This window comes from Tursiops truncatus, chromosome 19 (assembly GCF_011762595.2).
Source record: "Tursiops truncatus isolate mTurTru1 chromosome 19, mTurTru1.mat.Y, whole genome shotgun sequence".
NCBI classification, from domain to species: domain Eukaryota; kingdom Metazoa; phylum Chordata; class Mammalia; order Artiodactyla; family Delphinidae; genus Tursiops; species Tursiops truncatus.
In genome coordinates, this window is record NC_047052.1 from 55428112 (window position 1) to 55451408 (window position 23297).

At 55.6% G+C, this 23297-nt stretch overlaps 2 protein-coding genes across 14 annotated transcripts in view; one reads left to right on the forward strand and one right to left on the reverse strand.

The window, feature by feature from the left end:
- The window catches only part of ZNF628 (zinc finger protein 628), a 62646-nt gene that overhangs the window by 22449 nt on the left and 16900 nt on the right, over window positions 1-23297 (forward strand). For all 8 annotated transcript variants that reach the window (XR_012328084.1, XM_073796219.1, XM_073796222.1 and 5 more), the window contains one exon: window positions 10771-10855. Coding sequence is in view for 4 of the 8 variants with exons in the window: in XM_073796219.1 (XP_073652320.1) it covers window positions 10771-10855 (85 nt within the window). In the remaining 4 variants the exon portion in view is untranslated. The remainder of the gene's footprint in view (window positions 1-10770; window positions 10856-23297) is intronic.
- On the reverse strand, window positions 6346-13264 carry ISOC2 (isochorismatase domain containing 2). Of its 6 annotated transcripts, XR_004523501.2 has the most exons (8): window positions 13158-13264; window positions 9863-9906; window positions 9414-9551; window positions 9082-9291; window positions 8697-8767; window positions 8420-8537; window positions 7114-7280; window positions 6346-6763 (listed from the first exon to the last, which is right to left on the reverse strand). XR_004523501.2 is itself a non-coding variant. In XM_033845999.2 (7 exons), the coding sequence occupies exons 3-7, from the start codon at window positions 9546-9548 to the stop codon at window positions 6683-6685; spliced, it is 615 nt and encodes a 204-aa protein (XP_033701890.1). In that variant the 5' UTR covers window positions 9549-9551; window positions 9863-9906; window positions 13158-13264; the 3' UTR covers window positions 6346-6682. The 6 variants fall into 6 exon arrangements, 5 of the variants coding, with proteins under 5 accessions (XP_033701890.1, XP_033701888.1, XP_033701889.1 ...); XM_033845999.2 differs by lacking the exon at window positions 7114-7280; XM_033845997.2 differs by lacking the exon at window positions 7114-7280 and having other exon boundaries at window positions 8697-8790.

The following is a 23297-nucleotide window of genomic DNA, read 5'->3' on the forward strand; positions in this document are numbered from 1 at the left end:
GAACCGAGGCTGGAACGGCGGGCGGGAGAAAGGTGGCCAGAGGTGGAGAAATGTGGAGATGGGGGCCGGAGATGATGAGGAAGGCAGGGCCAAGGGAAGGTAGAAGGACGGAGAGGCACAAACCAAGAAACAGAAAAGATGGAGGGGACATGTATGGACCCAAAGTTGGCAGTCCCACGGGACAGTGCACGGTGATGGGGGAGCAACAGGAGGATGTCCAGACACCGCGGAAGGAGAACGGAAATGATAATGGCAGAGAAAGATCAGAGTGAGTGATGAGTGGTGGAGGAAAGAATGGGAAAGTCGACAGTGGCATCGGGGGTGCGAAGAAATAAGAGAGGTGGACAGAAACCAGAGGAAAGATGTGATGGAGGGAGAAGAAACCATGGAGGCAGGTGAGGGAGAGAGGGCAGAGGGGAAAGCCAGAGGTGAGATGCAGGTGAGGGAGGGCAGAGGTGGGCAGAGTGAGAGGTGGGCAGAGTGGGGAGGAGGTTGGGATGGGTCAGTGGGGGACCAAGGGAGGCAATGAAGGGAGACACATGGTGGGGTGGGCGAGATGGGAGGAGTCGGGTAGATGGGGAAGGAGAGAGAAAGAAGAGCAGATGGGGAGGAGAGAAGGAGAGAGAGAGATTGGAGTTGAGAACCTGAGTTTATAGACCAGGAGGTGGAAAGAGGGAGTGCAGGGTTTCTCACCCTGGGCGCTACTGTCATCTGGGCACAGAATGTACTTGCTTGTGGGGGCCCATCCTGTGCATTGTAGGGTGTTCAGCAGTATCTGCTGGACGCCAGGAGCATTCACATTCCCCCACATCGTGTTAACATAAGATGCCTCCAGGCATTGCCAAATATCCCCCCGGGGGGCACGTTTGCCCCCAGTTAGAACTGCTGCCTTAGACCCACGTGGCCCTCAGTTTCCCCAGTGCTTATTTCTCTCTTGTATTTACGTCCGATAATCAAGGGATCTTGAGCCTCAGTCTCTCTCTCTGTCTCTGTCTCTCTCTGTGGTCTGTCTCTCTTTCACGCACACACACACACCCATGCTCACAGTTTCAGGTCTGACGTGTCTCCTTGCACAGCTGGAGAGTCAGGGTAGTAGTGGTTCATCCCCCAACTCCACCATGTGCCAGGTGCCTGATACTGGATACACCTAAGTCCCCATGTGCCTCAGTTTCCCCATCTGTAAACCAGGGGTAAGGATGGCTATCACTGGGTGGTTGGAAAGACGAACCGATTTCATATGTGTAGAGAGTTTAGGGCAGTGCCTGGCCTAGCGCAGGTGCTATACTTATAGGAGGGTGAACAGGATGGGAGGGGCCAGATGGGACAGGTGCGCCCAGCTGTTTTGTATGGCAACAGGCTGGCAGGAGGGGTTCCTTCAGCAGTGTTTACTGAGGCTGGGGATGCAGCAGTAGATGAACCACAGGGTTCCTCCTCTGTCTTTATGGGGTTTGCCTTCTGGTGAGGGGAAAAAGCCAGTATGCAGACACAAATTAATGGGATGCACGTTGAAACTGTTATGAAGAAACACTAAGAAATTATGGAGGCCATGAAGAAATAAAAGCAGTGCAAGGAAGTGGGAGAGAGGGTGGGTGGGTGGGACTAGTTTAATAAATGTCGTTTGGTATTATTTTTATCCTTTATTCCTTCCCATTGAGTGCACATGTATCTAGGGACCACACCATTATGAAAACTGCTGGGGCCTGGGATGGGGAGAGGGCTATGGGAGGCTGCACCTGGGGCCTCAACGTTCCCTTTTAGCTCTGCTCCGGCCCCTCCCCTGAGCTCGCCTCCAGACTGCCTGCTGGATGCCTCCACTTGGTGTTTAACGGGCATCTTAGAAGTGCCTTGGCCCACACTCTGGAAAGCAGATTGGCAGTTCCTTAAAAGTTAAACATAGGGTTACCACATGACCCAGCAGTTCCACTCCTAGGCATATGCCCCAAAGAATTGAAAAACATGTTAACACAAAAACACAAATGTCCTTAGCAGCATGATTTACAGCAGCCCCAGACTGGAGACCACCCAAATGCCCATCGGTTGATGAATGGGTAAACAAAATGTAGTCTGTCCATTCAATGGAATACTATTCAGCCATAAAAAGGGATGAAGCACCAATACATTCTACATCATGAAGAGCCTCAAAAACATTAAGAGAGAAAAGCCAGACACAAAAAGTCACATATCGTATGATTCCATTTATATGAAATGTCTGCAATAGTCAAATCCATGTAGACAAAAGCCGATAAGTGGTCGCCTGGAGCTGGGGGCAGGAGGGAATGGGGAGTGACTGCTGAATGGGGGCAGGGCTTCCTTTCAGGGTGAAGAAAATATTCTGGAACTAAATAGTGGTGGTAGTCGCACAACACTGTGAATATATTAAATGCCATTGAACTGTACACTTAAAATGGTTAAAATGCTAAATTTTATGTTATGTGTATTTTACCACAGTTAAGAAACAAAAACCAACCAACAAAGGTCAGGTGATGTCGCAGTGCCCAAGCAATGGTGCTAGGCTTTGAACTCAGGGCACCACCACCCACAGAACATGGATGCATTATCCCACACAGAGAAACATAGGTTGTCATGCACACAGACACACCACTTCTGAGAGTGACACGTGTGTGGCGATGTGGATTCCTTCATTCATACGAGGGCTGCCACATATGGTTGGGCAGGTTGTGTACTGCACAAGAGGGTCTGGCTGAGAGGCTGGAATCCAGCCGCGCTCTCCTTCCTAAGAATGCAGCTGGTGGGGCTGCATCCATCTGTGGGAAGGGGTACCTTTTCAAACACATGCAAGGGTACCATCTGTCTGCTAAATCATAGATGCTAGGGAGCTGCATTGGGCTGGGGGAACCTTTGTCTCATCTGCCCCGCAGGGGTAGCAGTTTGCCCTCTTAGTCCCTGTGCTGTGCCAAGCCTCTGGCTGGGCTCCATGGACAGAATTTCTCCCTCTGCTAACTGAGTCCCATTGTCCCTTCCAACTTCGCACACATGCACAGAGCCAGGGAAACGAAACTCTTGGCCATTGACAACTCTGGGGAGTGAGGCAGGAGGAGCAGAAGCCTACATCCCCTCCAACCCAGCAATACACACACACACACACACACACACACACACACACACACGCACAGCCCCTCGACCAGTGGGCGTCCTGTAGTCTCCTGTCCCTGCCTCACACCTCCTGATGCAGGGCAGCACCTCCAGGTGGGGAGGAGACACACTGCAGACACAGCAGCTGGTCCACACACAAGGATACAGAGGACCAGTTCTTCCTCTACCTCACACAAAACTATACACAGACACACAACAGAGCTTATATACACACAGTGACACAGAGCACAGGACACCCAGTGTCCCAGACACAACACGCAAGGACACCCAATGTCATCCTGGCGGCACACCTGAGCCTCTCTCCTCCCCAAACACACAATACAGCTCCATGTGGACACACAACCAGCATTTCGGGGCATTCCCACCCACAGCGCACAAGAGTCAGACACAATCTCAGACACCTTGACACACTGGGACCACACACAGCTCCAGACCATGGCCAGGGACCTGCCCCAGCCAGCTGCACGTGGGCACGCAGTGGCACACATCACAACCCACAGTCACGCAACCTCATAGGCACACACACCAGTGAGAACCCAGTGGTGGAGAGTCTGGAAGCAGGCATGTGGCCCTCCATCAGACACACCCAGGCAGCCCCCCAGCACACACCGGAAGGCACACTCCTGCTTCACAGCTGGAGAGGAATGCCCCCCAAACCCTGATCTCCCTCCCCGCACCACACACACCTAGCAGCTCAGGGCCAGAACCCAGCACCCCAGCCCAGGACCTGAGAGACAGAGATGTGAGGACAGAGATCAGGGGAGCCAGTGTGAGGAGGGGTCCCAGAGCAGGCCCCACTCGGTCCTGGGCTCCCAGAGAAGCCCCTCCCCCACCCGCTCCCCTGCAAGCGCTGTGCCTCACAGCCCCCCCACCCCCCCCTCTCCTGACCCTGCCAGCTGGGCTCTGGGGGCAAGGACTGCCTTCTGAGGTGCCTGGCAGCAGAGAATGAGAGCTAGAACAGGGCGCGGGGGGCAGGGGGAGAGAGCCCTCGGGGTTGGGGGTAGAGGCCCAGAGAGAAGAACAGAGACCCAGGGAGAGGGGAACAGAGACTCAGGGAGAGGGAGACAGAGACCCAGAGAGAGAGGGACAGAGACCCGGCGAAAAAGGGGGACAGAGGCCCAGAGAGAGAGGAACAGAGATGACGAGAAGGGAGTACAGATAGCCAAAGAAAAGAGGACAGAGCCCTGGGAGGGCAGAGACCCATAGGGCGAGCAGTGACGGGGTGGGGGTGGGGCAAAGACCCAGAGGACTGGGGATCAGAGATTGAAGGACAGAGAGAGAGAGAGAAAGAGCTCGAAAGAGAGAACCAGAGGAGGATAGAGACCCGCAGAGGGGAGGAGACCCAGAAAAAGCCAGAAGCCCTGACCTCAAGCAACTGGGTGCTGGAGAGGGGTCCGCAGGTGGCAGCGGGGTGGGGGCTGAGGGTGGGCGGTGTCCGAGTGCAAAGGGACGGCCTCCTAGGAATATCTGGGGTTGAGGGTGGGTTTGAGTTAGGCATGTGGAAGAAGGCGGCATCTGGGTTCCGGAGGAGGCGGACCCGGCTGGAGGGGAAAAGCGGAGGGAGAAGGGGAGGGGTCTGGATGCGGGGGCGGGGATCCCAGTTCCGGGAGGGGGAGGCAGGGTGGAGGGATCCAGCGCCGCCTCCGGCTCGCCACCTGGGAGGTGGGAGGTGGGATTGAGGGAGAGATGCGGACCCTCCCCACGCACTCCCAGCGGCCCGCCCAGGTCCCTAGGCCTTCCTGTCTCTTTTGTCTCTGTCTCTGGGAGTCTCTGCGTCTCCGTGTCCTTACCTCCTCCCGGGACGTCGCCTCCCACCGCCTCTCCCTCAGCCTGCCGGCGGATCTCTCATCTCTATCGGGAGGTGCCCTGGGTCGCGCGGCCTCTCTGAGCCTGTCTCTCTCTACGTGTCTCATCGCATCTCTGCATCTTTCAGTCTCTGTCCCAAGTCTCCTCTGTGTGCCAACATTTTCTCCTTCCCTCTGCCCAGTCTCTGTCTCTATACATCCTGTGTCTTCCCCGTTTCCACATCCCCATCTCTCGCTACCTCTTTGACTCCGTGTCTCTGTCTCTTTCCTAGGTTTGCTGTCTACAAATCTCTGTCCCTCTGAGTGTCTCTGTGTCTCCCCCCGACCCCGGACCACCAGTCTCCCTCCCCGGGCCCCCCACTCTCGCTCAGGCTCAGGTTGGAGGGGCGGGGTGGGGGGGGCGCTGCGGCGGGAGCTGTGTGTTCCCAGCGCAAAATAGACTCCTGTTGCCATGGCGACGCGAGCGCGGCCTCCGAGACGCGAAGCTTCAGGCTGGGGGGTGAGGAGGGGGGGACACCTGGATCCGAAAGGCGGGGGCCGGGGGCGCCGGCGCCCGGTCCCAGGGGCTCCTGGAGGAGGGGGGAGGCAAGGACTCCTAGATCCCTGCGGAGAGAGGGGGTGCTGGGCGCTCTGATCGCGGGGTCCGGTGACCGGGACTTCTGGGAGGGGTCTGGGATCCAGGGGCGGGGGGGGCTCTGTTTCCCCAATGGGGGGCGGTCTGGCTGAGAGCTCTGATGCCTGGGTCCCTGGGGGACTCAGATTGCCTTCTTGGGCACCCAAGGATGTGGTGGGGGCGGGGGGAGGACTAAGACTCTGAAGGGGCTGAGGGGCCCTGACTGGGGGGTCCGTAGAGTCCCAACTCCCAGATTTCCAAGGGGGCTGCAGAATTCTGGGAGCCCCTATGTGGATCCCCGGGCTCCTGCGTCTTAGGGGAGCAGGGACCACTCAGCTGAAGCTGTCTGTCCTTCCCATCCATTCATCCGCATGCCTGTCTCTTCCTTCCTCCCCGTCCCCAAGTCCCTCGTGCCTCAGTTTCCCCCTCCGCACCGGGGTGCGGTCACGCTCACCTCACTTTCCGGATGCGGGACCCTGGGGGAGTCGGGGGTGGTGGCGACGTGGGGGGCCGGCCAGGGGAGGCAGAGCCAGCGCGTGTCTGCGAGCCAACCCGGCTGGGCGTGCGCGCGCTGATAGGGGGGGCAACCGGCAGCGAGTTGGGCGACCCCGGGCCGGCAGTTCTTTTCCGTGCAGATGCGCGCCGGCTCCGGTGCAGATGTGACAGTGGCCAGCCCTCGCCTTTGCCTCGCGCCGGCTTGGAGTTGAGAAGAGGCACCTCCCCCTCCCCACCTGCTGGGGACCCCTCTTCCGCCACCGCCCGCAGCCCCCAGTCGCCCCCGGGATACCCCCCAAACCCAAGAATGGTTCAGTCCACAGTCACATCAATGTTTATTCTCTGAGACCGGGTCCCACACAGCCTGTGACACTCCCTCCCCCTCCCCTTGTCGCCCCTTGAAGTGGCCCGGGGAGGGGGGGCCGAGCCCCACCTCCAGCTCGGCTCAGCCAACCCCCGCCCAGCTTCCAGGAGTCTCATTTGCATTTCCGGGAGCTGCCGTCCAATGGAAAAGCGGCACCCACATCCCCTGCTGAGGGGGCGGTACCCCCAGTGGACTGCACCACTCTTGGGATCCAAGAATGGGGGGGAAAGCGCTTCCAAGGTCCCAGGGACGAGAAGGTGGTCGGTCTCCCCTCAAGGCAGGGTAGGGAGTTCAGCGGAAGAGGGGGTTCTGGCCATGGAAGAGGCCCAGCAGCCCGCTGTCTGGGGCGGGCTCCTTGATGATCTTCTGGATCTGTAGGGTAGGGGTAGGGAGTCAGGAAGCGTCAAGGGTTCTCATCCCCATGACAGATCCAAGGGATACTTCTCCATTTTCATCTCCCTTGCCCCCTTAGTAGCAACTGGCCAAACCCACCATTGCCTCTTCTCAAAACTTTTCTTGGGGCCTCCCTTTCACCATAGCCACCAGGGTTAGCACCTGATCATCTGCCATCTCGGTCCACCTTGCTGACTTGGACCACTAAGCGTGACTGACTCTGTCCTGGGGCTCCTTGTCTACACATGCTTCTTCTTAAGTAATCTCACCTCTCTTATCCCTCAACTCTCAAATCCAGCCCGCGCCTTGCCCCTCAACTCTGGACTCACTTATCCAGCTGCCTCTTAGATGCTGGTGGTCACCTGACCTCTCAACCTCATTGCCGCCACCGCCACCCCCATCAGTAGAGAGCTTGAGCAACTGCGCTCAAGCCAGATCCTCTCTCTGTGCTGCCTCTTCACACCTTGCACCCATCAGCAATCCCTGTCATGCTAACCTGCAGAGATTAAAAAATGAAAATAAGCAAAGCCTGTATCCCCGCCGCTGCCTCCACCCTGGTTTCCCCCCTTCCTACCACATATCCATTAGCCACCTGGCACTACACATAGATCTGACAGTGTCCAGCCCCCCTGTGCAAACCCCCATGGCTCCCCCTCCCAACCCCCACCAAAATCTTTGGGAAGGCTCTGGCTCCTCCCTGCCTCCCCTCCTCCCACACTCAGCCTGCACTCACCGTGCCCTGCTACCGTTCCTTGAATAAGTCACGTTCAGCCCCACGTCCAGGCCTTTGCCCTAGCTGTCCCCTCCGCCAGGACCACTTTCTGGATGACTGGCTGCTCCTGCACTTTCAGGTCTCCACTGTAAGGCCACCCCCCAGGAGGGGCCTCCCAGCTGCCAGCCCCCATCTTATTTCTCACACATTCTACATGTTCCCTCCCCAGCTCCAGGCCACAACGCGAAATTGAATACAGACTGTCTTTTGCTATTGCCCCTGGACCTGCCACAGTGGCTGGCACATAGTAGGTGCTCAATAAATGCTCAACAGAACTAAGAGGAGGGGAAAGGGCAGACCTCAGAGGGCTGGGAATCTCAAGTTCGGGCATGTCCCGTTATCCTAAGGGCCAAGCAGTGGCCCTTAGTGGTGTGAAGCAGTGGGGACTACCTGGTCAGACCTGGGTACTAGGAAGGCCACTCGGGTGGTGGGTGTGGAGGCTGGACCTCAGTGCCATAGACTGGAGGAGAGGGTGGCAGGAAAGGGTCAAGGGGCTCCCATCTACAGGGCCCCTGCTGGACTGTTCTCTCCCGTCTGCCTGGCTCCCTCCCATCTCTACCTCACTCTAAAATCACCTTCTTCCGGGAGGCCTCTGGACCACCTTAGGCAACCCCTCCTCTGCACACCTGGCCCCCTCTCCTGCTTTATCTCTCTATCCAGTCCTCGTGGCCAGACAGCTTCTCCTTTCATTGATTTATGGTGTTGACCCGCCGTTTCCCCCCACTAGAACTTAGCGCCCCTGGAGGCGGCAGCCTTCTGTGTTCCCGGATGTATCCTGTGAATATGTGGTGGGTGCTGAAAAGATATTTCCCGTTTGCACAGGAGATGGGGGAGGTCAGAGTGTGGGGCGTGGGGGTCAGTACCTCCTTGAACCGGGGGTGGGTGGCATCACCCACGAGCTGCAGAATAAGCCCTTCGCTGGTGGAGAGGAAGGCGCCGCTCTGGCGCATCCGGGACAGCGCCACCAGCCGGTCCACCTGGCTGCGGGGGGGCGGGGGGTGCATGTGTGCATGCGGTGTCAGTGCCTTGGTCTGGACACCCAGACACCTGGCAAACTCGGCAGGGATCCCACCCCCTGGTTCTTCCTGGGTGCTCCAAACCCATCCCACATGCACCCCACCCCTGAAGGGACCCTCTCACCTGCGGGAGGTGCAGGCGTCCACCACCACGTGGACCTGCAGCCCTTGGTCCAGGAGGTCCAGGGCTGTGTGCTAGGGGCAGAAAGAGGTAAGGGCTACCCCCAGACAAGAAAAGGGATCCTGGGTGAGTGATTGGGGAACCAGGATGGGATGAGGGAGGCTCGGATCAGGGCAGGAGGTCCCCAGATTACAACGGGATCCTAGGCAGGATGGGAGCCCCAGGTAAAGAGAGGGGTCCTTAGTGAAGGTGAAAGTCCCAGGTCAGGAGGGGAGTCATGGGTCAGGAAGGGGAGGATAGAGAGTTCTGGGTCAGGAAAGACACCCTTTTTAAGTTGGGGAGGTCCCAGGTGTGAATGGAGGTCCCCAAGGTTCAGTTGCGGTCTCACCAAGATGCAGGCTTGTGTCTCCAAGCCACAGAGGAGCACAGAGCGCAGCTGGGGCCGCGCGTCCAGCTCCTGCTGCACCGCGGGCACCATGCTGAAGCAAGTCTTGGACCATGGCTGCAGACCCTCAGCTCCCAGCTCGGGCACTGTGGGGCCCAGGCCTTGTGGGTACTGCTCAGTCAGCACAACTGGCACATCCAGGAGCTGGGCCACCTGGGTTGGGGTGAGGAGCAAAGGTCTGAGCCCAAGGAAGGGGCCGGAGGCCCAACTCCTAGGTCTGAGGGAGGAGGGGCTGGGGCCCTGGACTGGTGGGTCTGCGGGAGGAGGGGCTGTACCTTGAGCATGCGGGCAGCCACAGAGACGATCTGGGGGAAGAACGAGACATGGCGGAACTTCTCCTGCATGTCGCACAGGAAGAGGATGGATGATCCAGGGATGATGCGTCCCAGGCCGGGCCTCACAGCTGCCATGTCCTGGGGTGGGCAGAGGGGCTGAGGGAGTGGCATCAGGCAGGGAGAGGCTTCTCTGCATGTCCAGGGTCCACATGCTTACACCCTAGGCTCCAACTGTGATCCTCCCCCGACCCCCAGGAGGAAACCGAGGTCTAAGTAGTGAAGTGTCCTGACTGAGGGCCCACTGCCCATAGCAGAGGGAGCAGGACTTGAGCCCCGAGGCAAAAAGAGCTGCATTCTCCCAGCTGCACCACCTCCCTCCTTCATGGCCTGGGGTCCCTCAAGTCTGACTGCCTCCTCTGAAAAGCAGTTTACCCGTGTGGAAAACTCACCAGCTGAACCCCCTTCCAGGTCTTAGAAAGAAAGGCTGGGGTACCTGTGGAGTGGAATATTACCCAGCCATAAAAAGGAATGAAGCAACGACACAGGCCACAGCGCGGAGGCCCCTCACCGCGATGCTCAGTGAGAGAGGCCAGTCACAGAAGGCCACGTGCAGGAGTCCATTTACACGGAATGCCCCAAACCCAAAGCGGCTTCGTCCAGAGACAGGGAGAGGGTTGGTGGTGCTTCCACCTCAGGGCAGCGGGGGTGGGGTGGGGTGCGGGGGTGTGAGGAGTGACTGAAAAGGGGTACAGAGTTTCCGTCTGGGGAGATGGAAGTGTTCTGGAATTAGACAGTAGTGATGGTTGCCCAATATCATGAATATACTAAGTGCCTCTTAATTGTACACTTTGAAATGGTCGAGATGGTAAAGTTTAGGTTATGTGTATTTTACCACAATTTTAAGAAAAAGAAAGAAAGGGGCTTCCCTGGCAGTCCAGTGGTTAAGAATCTGTGCTTCCACTGCAGGGGGCATGGGTTCAATCCCTGGTTGGGGAACTAAGATCCCGCATGCTGCGAGGTATGGCCAAAAAAAAAAAGAGAGAAATATAAAAATTAAGAGGTCGGGGACTGGTAGAGCCACCTGGCCAGCAGCCCTTTTAAAGGGGAGGACACTGAAGCCCACGGGAGTCCATGACGGCCAAGGTCCTGTGGGGACTAGAGGGGGGACTGCCCCTCCCTGCCCCCGTCAGAGTGAGCATCTGGGCCCTGGACACCCCAAGTCTCACATGTCCCAGCCCATGTACCCAGAGGCTTGTGTCCCTGGGTGCCTTAGTTGCTAAACAAATGGGAGTCCTGGCTTTTGTCTGCAGCTCCCTCTCTCTCTGCATGTTACTCACTTATTTGTTGATTTATTTAGGAAACGGAGACCCTGCGGACCCAGCGGACCCAGTGGCGGGCAAGCCGGCTGACACTCACTCGGGGGAAGTTTCAGTTGCTGGCTGGTGAGTCCCCACAGGTGTCTATGATTATTCTTTAAACGGAACACATCTACCACTGAAAATGTTTTCTATGTGTGACATATCTAAAGTTTAAAAACTAGTGGATGGCTAAAATGGTGAATTTTATGCTGTGTGAATTTTGTCTCAAAAAACAAATGGAATGGAAACTCCCTCAAAAACAAAACCACACTGAATTAATTAATTGCATAATTACAACTGTGACCAGTGCTAGGATTGCTAGGGAATCTAATCCATCTTGGCAGAGTTCTCTCTGAGGAAGTGAAGAGAGAGGGAAAGAAAACAACCTTTTTGAAAACACAGAGCTGACCCTATTTCTCAGCTCTCCCCAGGGCCCCATGGCTTCTCTCTGTCCTCAGGACTACGATGTACCCTCCTCCCACAAGGCGCTGGACCCAGACCTTCCAGCCTTGGTGACCAAGTCCCACTTCAGGGCCTTTGCCCAGGCAGCTCCCTCCACCTGGAGTGCTCTCCTCACTCCCATTCCCGGCTTAGCTCTCCACGGGACAGGAGGGACAGGGTCAGGTGGGGGCGGGGGCGCTGGAATGTCCGGAAGCCTGTGACAGTGACAGGAGTCTAGAGTGAGGTGGAGCTTCCCTTTGGGCTGTAGGAGCGGGGACTGCAAGAACCCCTAGGGAGAACCATGTGCCCACATTTCTCAGAATTACAGATGCACAAACCCTGTGACCCAGAGAACTCACTCCTAACTATCCTAAGTATTTATCCTGCAGACATACCTGTGAAATGACACAAAGTTATTCATTACAGGACAAGGTTATTCATTATGGGCCTCTGCCCAGAGCAAAAGAATAGAAATAAATCCAACATCCACGGTTAGGGTACTGGTTAGATAAGTTATGGTATATCCATACTATGGAATTCTTTGCAGCCAGGAAGAATCACAAGGGAGATCTTTAAGTAACAACGTGGAAAAGTGTCCAAGAGATGTTAACAGTGAAGAAAAAAAAAAAAGCATAATAGTGTGTATAACAATGCTCCCATTTGTGCCAAAACGCAAGAAGAAAAAAGTGTAGGTACTGTTCCAATCTGTATCTGCTCTCTCTGGAAGGCACATGAGGAACAGGCTCTTTCTGCAGGGACAGGCCTCTGAGGGGCAGAGTGTGAAGGACTGAAGGACATTTGATTTTCACTGTGTACTAGTCTGTTCCTTTTGAATTTTGGACAATGTGTAACAAGTTGTCTAGTCAGGAATAAATACAATACAGTAAAAGATTTACATAAGGCAAGAACCCAGCAAAACCAACCTGTGGCATTAAAGTTATGATAACAGTTATCCTTGGGCGGCAGTGTTGAAGGAGGGGTGCAAGGGGGGTTTCTGGGGTGTGGGGGACGTTCGGCTTCTGGATTTGGATGCTGTTGACACCAGAGCGCTCTCTTTGTGAAGTTATTTGAGCTGTGTATCTGTGATTTCTGTTTTCCTACATATGTGATATACTTCCATAAAAAGTTTTCAAAATATACAATAAAATAGGGAGGCCTCGCTGGCTGCGGTGGGGCTGGACTGGAGGTGGAGGCCAGGGTGAAAGTGGGGACTGCGGTCCAGGTGGCCAAGGGTGAGGCCTGGGCTCCAGTTCAGGCAGCGGGGACAGAGCGGGGAGGGGGCAGCTGGGCCTGGCTGTGGTCGGAGGGGGAAGAAGGAAGATCCTCAGGTTGCCAGTGGTCCAAGGGTGGCAGGTTCCAGGGACTAACTGGGGACCTGGAGAGGGGAACTGATTTGGGGGAGAAGATGAAAATGTGTGTGTGTGGGGGGGGTGAATGTGGGGAGGGGGTCTCGGCTGGAGACAGAGTTGCCGGTACTCTGGGTAAGTGATGAAAATTCAGAACGCAGCTCGGGGTGGAGGGAGCCCGAGGCCGGAGGAGGAGGAGCGGCCCGAGGTGGGCGGCAACCTGAGGAGCGAATGGGGCTGTTCAGATCCCCATGGCCTGGGGAACCCGGTTCTGCAGCCGAGACTAGCTGGCGGTGTGACCTTAGGCAAGTTTCAGCTCTGTCTGAGCCTCAGTTTCCTTATTGAGGAAATGGGAGCCAAACCCACCCACCACGCAGGGGTGACGCGGAAACTTGGTAGCGAGGGCGGAAGCGGCCCGTGGAGAATTCGAGCCCCTGGCTAGCCAATTCTGGAGGGCCCAGGCAGGAGTCCTTCCCCGGCTGTCCTCCACCAGCAAGTGGGGGAGGTCTGTCCCCCCGCAGCGCCAGAAGGGCCTTATCAGGAAGGGGCCGGGACGCGGCCCGGCCCGTCCGCCGCAGGTGAGGCCTGTAGTCACTTACCTCCCGCAGCCGGACTTCCGCCGCTCAGGCCCACCCGCGGGGTCGCAGGCCTGGTAGATGTTTCCCAAAGCCCAGACACTTGGCCCGCCCCCGGCTCCGCCCGCGTCCCGCCCACCAGGGCTGAGCCGCCCAATAGGCACTCGTCTAGCTCTGCTCAGCCCCACCCCCCGCTCCCATCCAATCCGCAAGCGCCGCTACTTCTCCCTGGCGGGGGGGGGGCTGCGTGTGGGCCAACTGTCCTTCCTGAGAGCGTGATTGGCCCTTCAGGGGGCGGGAAAGCAGCCAGTCTGACCAATGGGGAGTCGTGACAGGTGTGAGTGGCGGGCTTAAGGCGGAGTGGCGCGGTGGGTACCGAGAACGCGGACTCCAGCTGGAGAAGTGGGTGGGTCGCTACCTGCCCGGCTGTGAAGTTCAGAACCCCAGGGCCGAGAGGGAGAGAAGGAGAGAGAGAGGGAGGGGCTGTGCCCAGGGCAGGGGAAGGCCTGGGGTTCGAACCCTTGCCCTTCTGTTTAGAGACAAACTTAGCAAAGACACCCAAGCGTTTTCCTGGAAAGGGTTAAAGGCGCGAGGAAGCCAAGAAATCCCTCCCTCTCCCCGCACGTTCGTTCTCTGTGCCTCAGTTTCCCCATCTCACAGCACCTGCCTCCTACGGTGGTGTTCGTAATATTTAGACTGTGTTTGGAAATGGGGTTGAAAGAGATGGAGAGTGAACTTGCCATCAGGCTTGGAATAAAATCTAAGCTACCCCCAATTCATGGTGTGCCTTTGTCAGTCTCTCAACCTCACCTCTTACCACTCTCCCTCGTCTCACTCCACTCCAGCCATGCTGGCCTCCTTTACTGTTCCCCCAACGTCCCACCTCAGGGCCTTTGCACGAGCTGGTTCCTCTGCCTGGAATCCCAGACTTTTGCAGTACCAGCTCCTTCTTGTCATTCAAGGCCCTCCCTGACCACCCTACATCAAGTAGTCACCTGATCAGGTCGCTGTTCTATTTTCTTCACAGCACTAATGCCAATCTGAAATTGGAAATTTATCTTGTGTTTAAAAAAATGTATGGATGTACTCATTTATTTTCAGTACCCCCGACTTTACCCCCCGCCATGAGAACTCCTCGAGGGCAGAGATGTTATCTGTTTTATTCACTGCTGAATCCTCAGCACCCAAACCTGGGCCTGGCACATAGTAGGCACTCAACAAATCTTTGGGAATAAATAAGATGACACCAGACACTAGGCAGAGGTGAACCAGGGTAAGAGGGAACTGAAGGGACAGTTGCCAAGGAGGTGGGGTTGGGAAGAAAGAAGGGAGAAGGTGGGGGAGGGAAAGCGTGAACCCCCCCCCCCCCGAAGGGGCTGTGATGGGGGCACTGGACCTGGAAGAAGACCCATGAGGCTGTGGTCAGAGGTGGGAGTCTGGGCTTGGTTCATATTCCCACAGGCTGCCAGGAGGGTAGTGGATGGGACAAGGGGCTCCTGGGGGGGCGGTGGCTGAAGAACTGTCACGGAGGGAGGCGCAGACTGGTTTGTCTGGGAGCCTGGGCTGGGTTGTGATTGGGTGTCATGGGGAGCGGGTCCCCCAGCCTTCAGGGATCCTCTGAGAATGGCAGGCACAAGACACCTCTCACCTGCCCACCCAACCTCCCTCAGGAGCTGAGAGCTCATTCCCTCCCATCCCCCCAGGGCATGCAGGGTAGGGAGCAGGGGGTCATAGAAGTGTGGGTCCTGCCTCAGGTCCGCCTGGCCCAGCACACAGTGGGACAGGTCAGATGACGCTGAGGGACACTCTGGGGGGACCACAATGTCCTCAAAGAGGTCGTGGGTGGAGGCGTCCAGGGCAGCGAGACTTAGGCTGGGGCCAGTGGGGGCCACATCACAGGCCACCCCCAGGAAGGGGGATGGAGGTGGTGGAGGTGGCCTTTGGGGTGGCGGTCTCTGGGGAGGTGCCTCCTGGGACAGGATGGATATGGCCAGGCGCTGGGTGGCAGCTTCGATCTTGGCAAACTGCCTGCAGAGAGAGCCAGGCATTAGCTGGGTGACCACGAAGGACTCCCCTCCTATCTGCCATCCCAGGAGTGATTTGTCCCTTCTCTCCCTCCACATTTTTCTTCTCTGTGCTAATATCTCTGCCCCTGGGTCCATTTTCATGAGTCTGACAATGTAATCTTTTTAACCCCATTCATAGGGAAGCTCTGAACAGCTGTGGGGTTTGTGCACTGCACAAGGCAGCACATCTCGTCCAACACTACGCACATTTTTGACATTTAGATTTAATATGACTATATTCCAACATGTAAAAGTAAAAAATGTCTTAAGGAAGGGGTGCCTTTAACAAAATTTTCACACAAAGGTGCACTGTGGGCTGGCAATGTGACTATAACATGATGCCCTGTGGATTCTACTGCCTAAGTAGTTATGAATCTGCATCTCCACCAACCCTCTCAGTATCTCCACTAACCCCTGGTTGGAGTCCCCAGCTTCCCCCACCTGGATGATTGTAATAGCCATTGCACGGGTCTCCCCCCAGTATTCCTAACCCCTCAGTAACAATGCAGACGGATCTCACAAACTGTTAGGGGCTGAACTGTGTCCCCCTAAAATTCATATGTTGAAGTTTTAACCCCCAGGACCTCAGAATGTGACTGTATTTGGAGACAGGGTCGTTAGAGAGGTGATTACATTAAAATGACATCATCAGTATGGTCCCTAATCCAGCAAGAGGAGATTAGGACGCACAGAGGGATGACCACGTGTGAAGCCAAAGAGAGAGGCCTCTCCCTGCCGACACCTTGATCTTGGACTTCAGCCTCCAGAATCATGAGAAAGTGTCAATACATTTCTGTTGCACCAGTCTGTAGTGTTTGATTATGGAAGTTCTAGCAGGTTAATGCAAAAACATAATGTTGAACAAAAGCGGTGAGTTAAAATAAGTGGATACGTGACACCATTTAAATAAAGTTCAAAAACAGGCTAACTCAATCGACAGTGAGAGAAATCAGGATGTGTGGTTCATGGGAAGGAGGTACTACCAGGGTCTCTGGGACAAGGAATGCCCTGTTCCTGGATCTGAGTGTTGGTTACGTCAGTGGGGCCCCTTTGGGAAAATTCATTAAACTCCACACGGTTGATGTGTTCATTTTTTTGTACTATGGTAAACTTCCAGGAAACAGTTTATTTAAAAATGTATCTGAGGGCTTCCCTGGTGGGGCAGTGGTTGGGAGTCCGCCTGCCGATGCAGTGGACAGGGGTTCATGCCCCGGTCCAGGAAGATCCCACGTGCCGCAGAGCGACTGGGCCCGTGAGCCATGGCCGCTGAGCCTGCGCGTCCGGAGCTTGTGCTCCGCAACGGGAGAGGCCACAACAGTGAGAGGCCCGCGTACCGCAAAAAAAAAAAAAAAAAAAAAAAAGTATCTGATATTGTATGACTCTGTTTATGTGAAATGTCCAGAATAGGCAAATCCCTGGAAACATAGAGTAGATTGGTGGTTACCAGGTGCTGGCGGGGAGGGGAGGATGGGGAGGGAATACTAATGGGTACCGGTTCTCCTTTGGAGTTGATGAAAATGTTCCAGAACTAGGTGGAGGTGATGGTTGCAAAACATTATGAATATACAAAATGCCTCTGAATTGTACACTTTAAAATGTTCAAAATGATGAATTATATATATATATATTTACATTTATATTTATTTATTTAATTTATTTATTTTTGGCTGCATTGGGTTTTCGTTGCTGCACGCGGGCTTTCTCCAGTTGCAGCGAGTGGGGGCTACTCTTCCTTGCGGTGCGCGTGCTTCTCATTGTGGTGGCTTCTCTTGTTGCAGAGCACGGGATATAGGCGCGCGGGCTTCAGTAGTTGTGGCGCATGGGCTCAGTAGTTGTGGCTCGCGGGCTCTAGAGCACAGGTTCAGTAGTTGTGGTGCACGGGCTTAGTTGCTCCGCAGCATGTGGTGTCTTCCGGACTAGGGCTCGAACCCGTGTCCCCCGCCTTGGCAGGCGGATCCTTAACCACTGCGTCACCAGGGAAGCCCAATGTTATATATATTTTCCTATATTTAGTGAGAGCTGCCACTGTAACACTGTCTTTGATGCCAAGGAGGATAGTTATGCTCTGAGTGCCCCAGGGAAAGTTTTCAGTAATGAGAGGTCAGGTTAAATGACAGAGGGGGTGCGGGGGTGGGGGCGGGGGACTGATTTAAGTTTCATAACAACTACATGCCACGTATGGTCCCTGACCTGAACAAAGTAAGGATAAATGGTGTTTAGGGCTGAAGAGTCGTGACATTTGTGATTTACTTTTAAACTTATTTAAAAACATATAGATGAAAGAAATAGGCTAAGATGTTATGGACAGTAAAATCTAAGTGATGTTACATGAGAGATCAATAGGCCAGTGGCTCTTAAACTTCAGTGCACAACAGGAAGGACACCTGGAGGGCTTGTGGGAATGCTGGTTCCTGGGCCCCCGAGTTTCTGGGGTGGGGTCCAAGAATTTGCATTGCTAACACACTCCTAAGTGATGCTTAGGTGCTAGTGGTGCTGATCTGGGGACCACCTTTTTTTTTTTTTTTTTTTTTTTTTCGGTACGCGGGCCTCTCACTGTTGCGGAGCACAGGCTCCGACGCGCAGGCTCAGCGGCCATGGCTCACGGGCCCAGCGGCTCCGCGGCATGTGGGATCTTCCCGGACCTGGGCACGAACCCGTGTCCTCTGCATCAGCAGGCGGACTCTCAACCACTGCGCCACCAGGGAAGCCTAGGGGACCACCTTTTTAGAACTGCTGCATCAGACAACTGTCTTGACTTTTCTGTGGGTTTGAAAAATGTTCACAAAAAGTTAAAATTTCATAGCGTGGGTGGGAGGGGGTTCCTGAGGGAGCAGGGCCTGAGCGGACCTGGAGGGAGGAGGAGGGCGTGGGTGGGAAGATGCTGAGGAGAGCTTGTCTCTGACCTGGATCTTCCTAGGCTGAGCTTGAGTGCTGAGGGGACTGTGCTTCAGAGCTACCTGGGCTGCCCTCAAGGCCACTGGTGGGCAGCCTGTGTCCCTGGGGAGCACGTGGTAGAACCGGGCATGGGGGTGGGGAGGTTGGGATGCTCTAGCAGAGAAGCTGGCCCTGGGGAGCAGGGAGGACAGACAGGGAGCCTGGGAGGCCAGAGGCTGGCATTATCACAGGGTCCAGATTGGGGGGAGGGCTGAAGATGGGGAGGGGTCCTTGAGCAGAGGAGGCTGAAGAGGAGTTGGGAGGCCAGCTCAGGAACACAGGGCTGGACCCTGTTTGGGGACATGAGTGTTTTCCTCTTCAGTGGTGTATGTGTGTATGCGGGGTGAGCATTCTGGGTGTGGCCACAGCTGGGCATCCTGGTGGAAGGTGGCCTGCAGTATGGGGGCAGTGTTTAGGCTGAACCGGGCTCCCATTTACTCAAATTTGGTTCCACGACCTCCTGAGGCACGGTCCTGGGCTGGCTGGGGGGAGCCACGTACTTACAGAAAAGCAGGTCCTTTGGCAAGTCAGTTTACCTCTCTGTGCCTCAGTTTCCTCATCTGAAAAAGGAGGATTATAAAAGCACCTACCTCCTGGGGTTACTGTCAGAGATTAATGAGTTCATACTCACTGTAAGTGAGTACGGGGAGTTAAAACTGAAGTACTTAGAACAGTGCTCGGCACATACTAAGTATCAGATAAATTTTAGCTACCATCATCACCATCATCATCACCATCACCATCACTATCATCACCATCATCATCCTCACCATCACCATCACCACTATCACCATCATCCTTATCATCATCATCACCATCACCATCACTATCATCATCACCATCACCATCATCATCATCATCATCATCACCGTCACCATCATCCTCACCATCACCATCATCATCACCATTATCACCACCATCACCATCATCGCCATCACCATCATCATCACCATCACCATCACTATCATCACCGTCACCATCATCATCACCATCACCATCATCATCATCACCGTCACCATCACCATCATCATCACCATTATCACCACCATCACCATCATTGCCATCACCATCATCATCAGCATCACCATCACTATCATCACCATCATCATCCTCACCATCATCACCACCATCACCATCATCACCATCATCGCCATCACCATCACCATCATCCTCTTCATCCTCACCATCACCATCACCACTATCACCATCATCCTCATTATCATCACCATCACTGTCATCATTACCATTATCATCCTTACTACCATCATCACCATCACTGTCACCATCACCATCACCACCATCCTCCTCCTCATCACCATCATCATCAAGTCCCTGAGATGCTATATCCAGGCAGAACTATAAAGTGGTCCAGAGCATGGGCTCTGGATTCAGACTGCCTAGGGTTGTATCAACTGTCTAGCTGTGTAGCCTTGGACAAGTCATTGAACCTCTCTGAGCTTCCTTGGCTGTAATATAGGGGAAAGACAGAACCTACAGTGTGAGTTTGTTGGGAGCATTAAGTGATGTAGTGTATGGCAAGGCCTTAGTACACTGTACCTGGCACACAGCAACCTCAAAAAATGGTTACTGTCAGAGGGTGAGGGGAGAGCACAGGGCAAGGTGGGATGGTGCTGGGTGGGTGTGAGAGTGGGGACAGGCTGAGCAGAGACCTGAAGGAACAGAGGTCTCCATCCACATTCCTGGAGACAGGGAACTGCATTGTACCACAAAGGGAAGAGCATGTGCAAAGGCCCAGAGGCTGAATGGTGAAGTGCTAGATGGGGAGCTGAGGCTGGCAAGGGGAACAGGGGCTACTAGGGCAGAGCCTTTGTCCTGAGGGCGATGGGGAGCCATGGGAGAGGGGCCAAGTGTGGTGTGTGGGTTAGAAAGGCGCTACCTTCAAAAAGCCCCAGAGTCGGACCCCATCTCCACAGCCCAGTCCCCCACCCATCATCTGAGCCACCATCATCCCTTGCCTGGATCACTGCAGTAGCCTCCTACACAATCTGATCTCCGCTCAACACCCAGAGGGATCATTTCAGATTGTACCACATCCCAGCCCAGAGCCCAAGTCCCTCCAGAGGCCCATGAGGTCTCCACGATCAGGGCCCTGTTTCTTTTGAACCTAATTCCCTTCCCCTTTCACTCTGTTCCAGCCACCCCAGCCTTCTTACTTGCCCTGGAACACACCAGGGATGTTCCTGCCTCAGGGCCTTCGCACGTGCTGTCCCTTTCCTGGTATGCTCTTCCTCAGACATCCACAGGGCTCCTTCCCTCACCTCTCTCAGGTCTCTGCTCAAATGTCACCTCCTCAGTGAGGCCTTCCCTGACACCTTACCTAAAATACCAACCCTCCCCCAGCATGCCCTCCGCAGCACTTATCACCTTCGAACACACCATATTGTTTGTAAAAATCGGGATAAAATTCATATCACTTAAAATGAACCATTTTAAAGTGTGCAATTCACTGGCATTCAGTACATTCATGATGTCGTGCAACCACCACCTCTAATTAGTTCCAGAACTTTTCATCACCCTGGAAGGAAACCCGGTACCTATTAGCAGTCTCTCCCCATCGCCCCCGCCAGCCCCTGGCGCCCACTAATCTGCCTTCTGGCTCCGTGCATTTGCCCGTTCTGGATATGTCACAGCAATGGAATGATACCACAGGTTGCCTTTTGTGTCTGGCTCCTGTCACTCAGCACTGTGTCTTCAAGGCTCCTCCACTTGGTAGCATCATACCGTATCATTCGTCTCTTTATTTTGGCCTGCCCACTGGAACACGAGCTCCATGAAGACAGAGAATTTTGTCTGCTTTGTACTGATGGGTCTCTGGGGCCTGGCGCACAGTTGGCACTCAGTAAATGCATACTGGTGTTGATTGCATCCAGCTCCGGGGTCCACTTCTCTCTGTTCGGTCTGGGCCTGGTCTCCCCAACACCAACGGCTCCCCTCCCACCCCGCTCCCCTCCCCTGCAGATCTGGTTGTGAAGGAACCTCCTATGGTTGGGCCTCCTTTTGGGGGGCTGGGTCTGCCGGGGGTGCAGGGTGCGCAGCACATAGGCGGCTGCCCCAGTCACGAAGGCATACAGCTCCCGGGGGCCGGGCTCGGAGATTCCAGAGGCTGACGGGCCCCGGGGTGCATGGCCAGGGTGATCTGGAGTAGCTCCCCCCAAATCTTTGAGGGGCAAGGAGCAGCCAGGGCTGTAGGTTCAGGGCTGGGGGTGGGGGACAGGAAGAGAGATGGGCTTTGGGAGGGTGGGTGGGCTCTGCAGGGAAAGGCCCTCCCCGGGCTGGCAGAGGCAGGGCCTGGGCAATTAGAACATCCCTGAGGTTTGAGGCACCTGTAGGTGGGGGTCTGATATAGGAAGGCAAGGGGGCAGGGAGGGGAGGGGTCTTTCTGTGTGTCCCCCAAGGGCCCAATTAGCACATAGTTGGACCTGCGATCTGGGACAGTGCAGTGTAGGTGGGGGGCCAGAGAAAAGCTCCTGGAGATGGCCAATTAAGGGGACAAAGCCCTCATTAGGGAAGCAGGCCAGGAGCAGAGTCAACCGCAGCAATAGCAGTGATTAGCGTGGAGGAGCCATGATTGCAGGCTAGTGGAGGGGCGGTGGGAGGCTTGGGTGCCGGCTGGGAAGGAGGGGAGGTGGCCCCCAGGGGGCATGCCGGGAGCCCCCGCTGTGGGCAGACATCCCACATCCATCCACCCACCTCCAGACCCACTTGCCCGTGCCTCCTTGCCTCCCTCTGTTCCAGGCCTGGCGTCCCGGGGAAACAGCCTCAGAGAGCAGCTTGCCAGTGCCCGAGGTCTTCCAGCCTGCAGGAGGGGCTGGCTTCGGGGGGGAGGGTTGACCCCCAAACCCTGCGTTTCATCTCATACCCGAGCTTCTGAGTGAGCAGGGGAGGGGGGGGACACCTGTGGTATGGGCCTCGCTGCTCAGGTGGGTGACATGGGTGACAGCCAGGCTGTGGCAGGAGCGGAAAAGAAAACATGGGCATGGTTCCCCCCAAGGCATTTCACTGGGGGACTTGGGGGCCCTTGTGTTTCCGGGGGGCTGGGATGTGGCAGGGAGGAGGGGCTGGCTCCTGGGGCTGGGAGTGGGGTCCTCTTGCCTCTGGAGGGTGTTGGCCAGAGTGGGGGAACCTGGTCTCCGCTGGTGCGGGAAGGAGGGAGTGTCTCAGTGTTTGCTCTGAGAAGACTGCATTGGGGGTTTGTGTCGGGAAGTATATGAGCGTCCTGCGGATGCCCTAACACATTGTCGCAAACCTAGTGGCTTAAAACCATGCACAGGGTCTTCCCTGGTGGCACAGTGTTTAAGAATCCAGCTGCCAGTGCAGGGGAAACAGGTTCGAGCCCTGGTCCGGGAAGATCCCACTTGCCTGTGCGCCACAACTACTGAGCCTGCGCTCTAGAGCCCACGAGCCACAACTACTGAAGCCCACACGCCTAGAGCCCATGCGCTGCAAAGAGAAGCCACCGCAATGAGAAGCCTGTGCACCACAATGAAGTGTAGCCCCTGCTCGCCGCAACTAGAGAAAACCTGCGCACGGCAACAAAGACCCAGCGCAGCCATAAATAAATAAATAAATAAATTTTTAAAAACCCCAAAACCATGCACAGGGACTCTCTCGCAGTTCTGGGGATCAGAAGTCCAAGATGGGTCCCACAGGCTAAAGTCAAGGTGTTGCTTCTGGCAGCTCTAGAGGGAATCTGTTCCCATGCCTTTTCTGGCTTCTAGAGGTCTCCCAAATTCCTTGCCTTGTGGCCCCCTCCTCCGTCTTTAAAGTGCATCGCCCTGCCCTCTGCCTCTATTGCCCCATCTCCTTCTGGCCCCGACCCTCCTGTCTCCCTCTTATAAGGACTCACTGCATAATCCAGGATCATCTCCCCCTCTGAAGATCCTTAACTCCACCACACCTACAAAGTCCCTTTCGCCCCAAGTCGCACAGTTGCAGGTTCTGCAGGTTAGGACGTCGGCGTCTTTGAGGCGGGGCACAGAGGGAGAGGCTTGGCCCCAGTGATGGCTCCTCCCGGGCTCCCCTCAAGGCCACGTTAACTGGGCCAGTGGTTGCAGCCACTGAGGCTGAGCCTGGGGCTGCCTCCGGCGCCCCCAGCACGCAGGCAGGGAGAGAGACACAGAACAGCGAGAGCTTCCCCCAGGGT

Excerpts from the sequence above, each read along its gene's own strand:
- ISOC2 (XM_033845997.2), bottom strand. The coding sequence starts at position 9,548 with ATGGCAGCTGTGAGGCCCGGCCTGGGACGCATCATCCCTGGATCATCC. Across the intron at positions 9,292-9,413 it reads TGGCTGCCCGCATGCTCAAG|GTGGCCCAGCTCCTGGATGT; the intron begins GTACAGCCCCTC and ends ACCCCAACCCAG. Across the intron at positions 6,764-8,419 it reads CCCACCCCCGGTTCAAGGAG|ATCCAGAAGATCATCAAGGA; the intron begins GTACTGACCCCC and ends CCTACCCTACAG.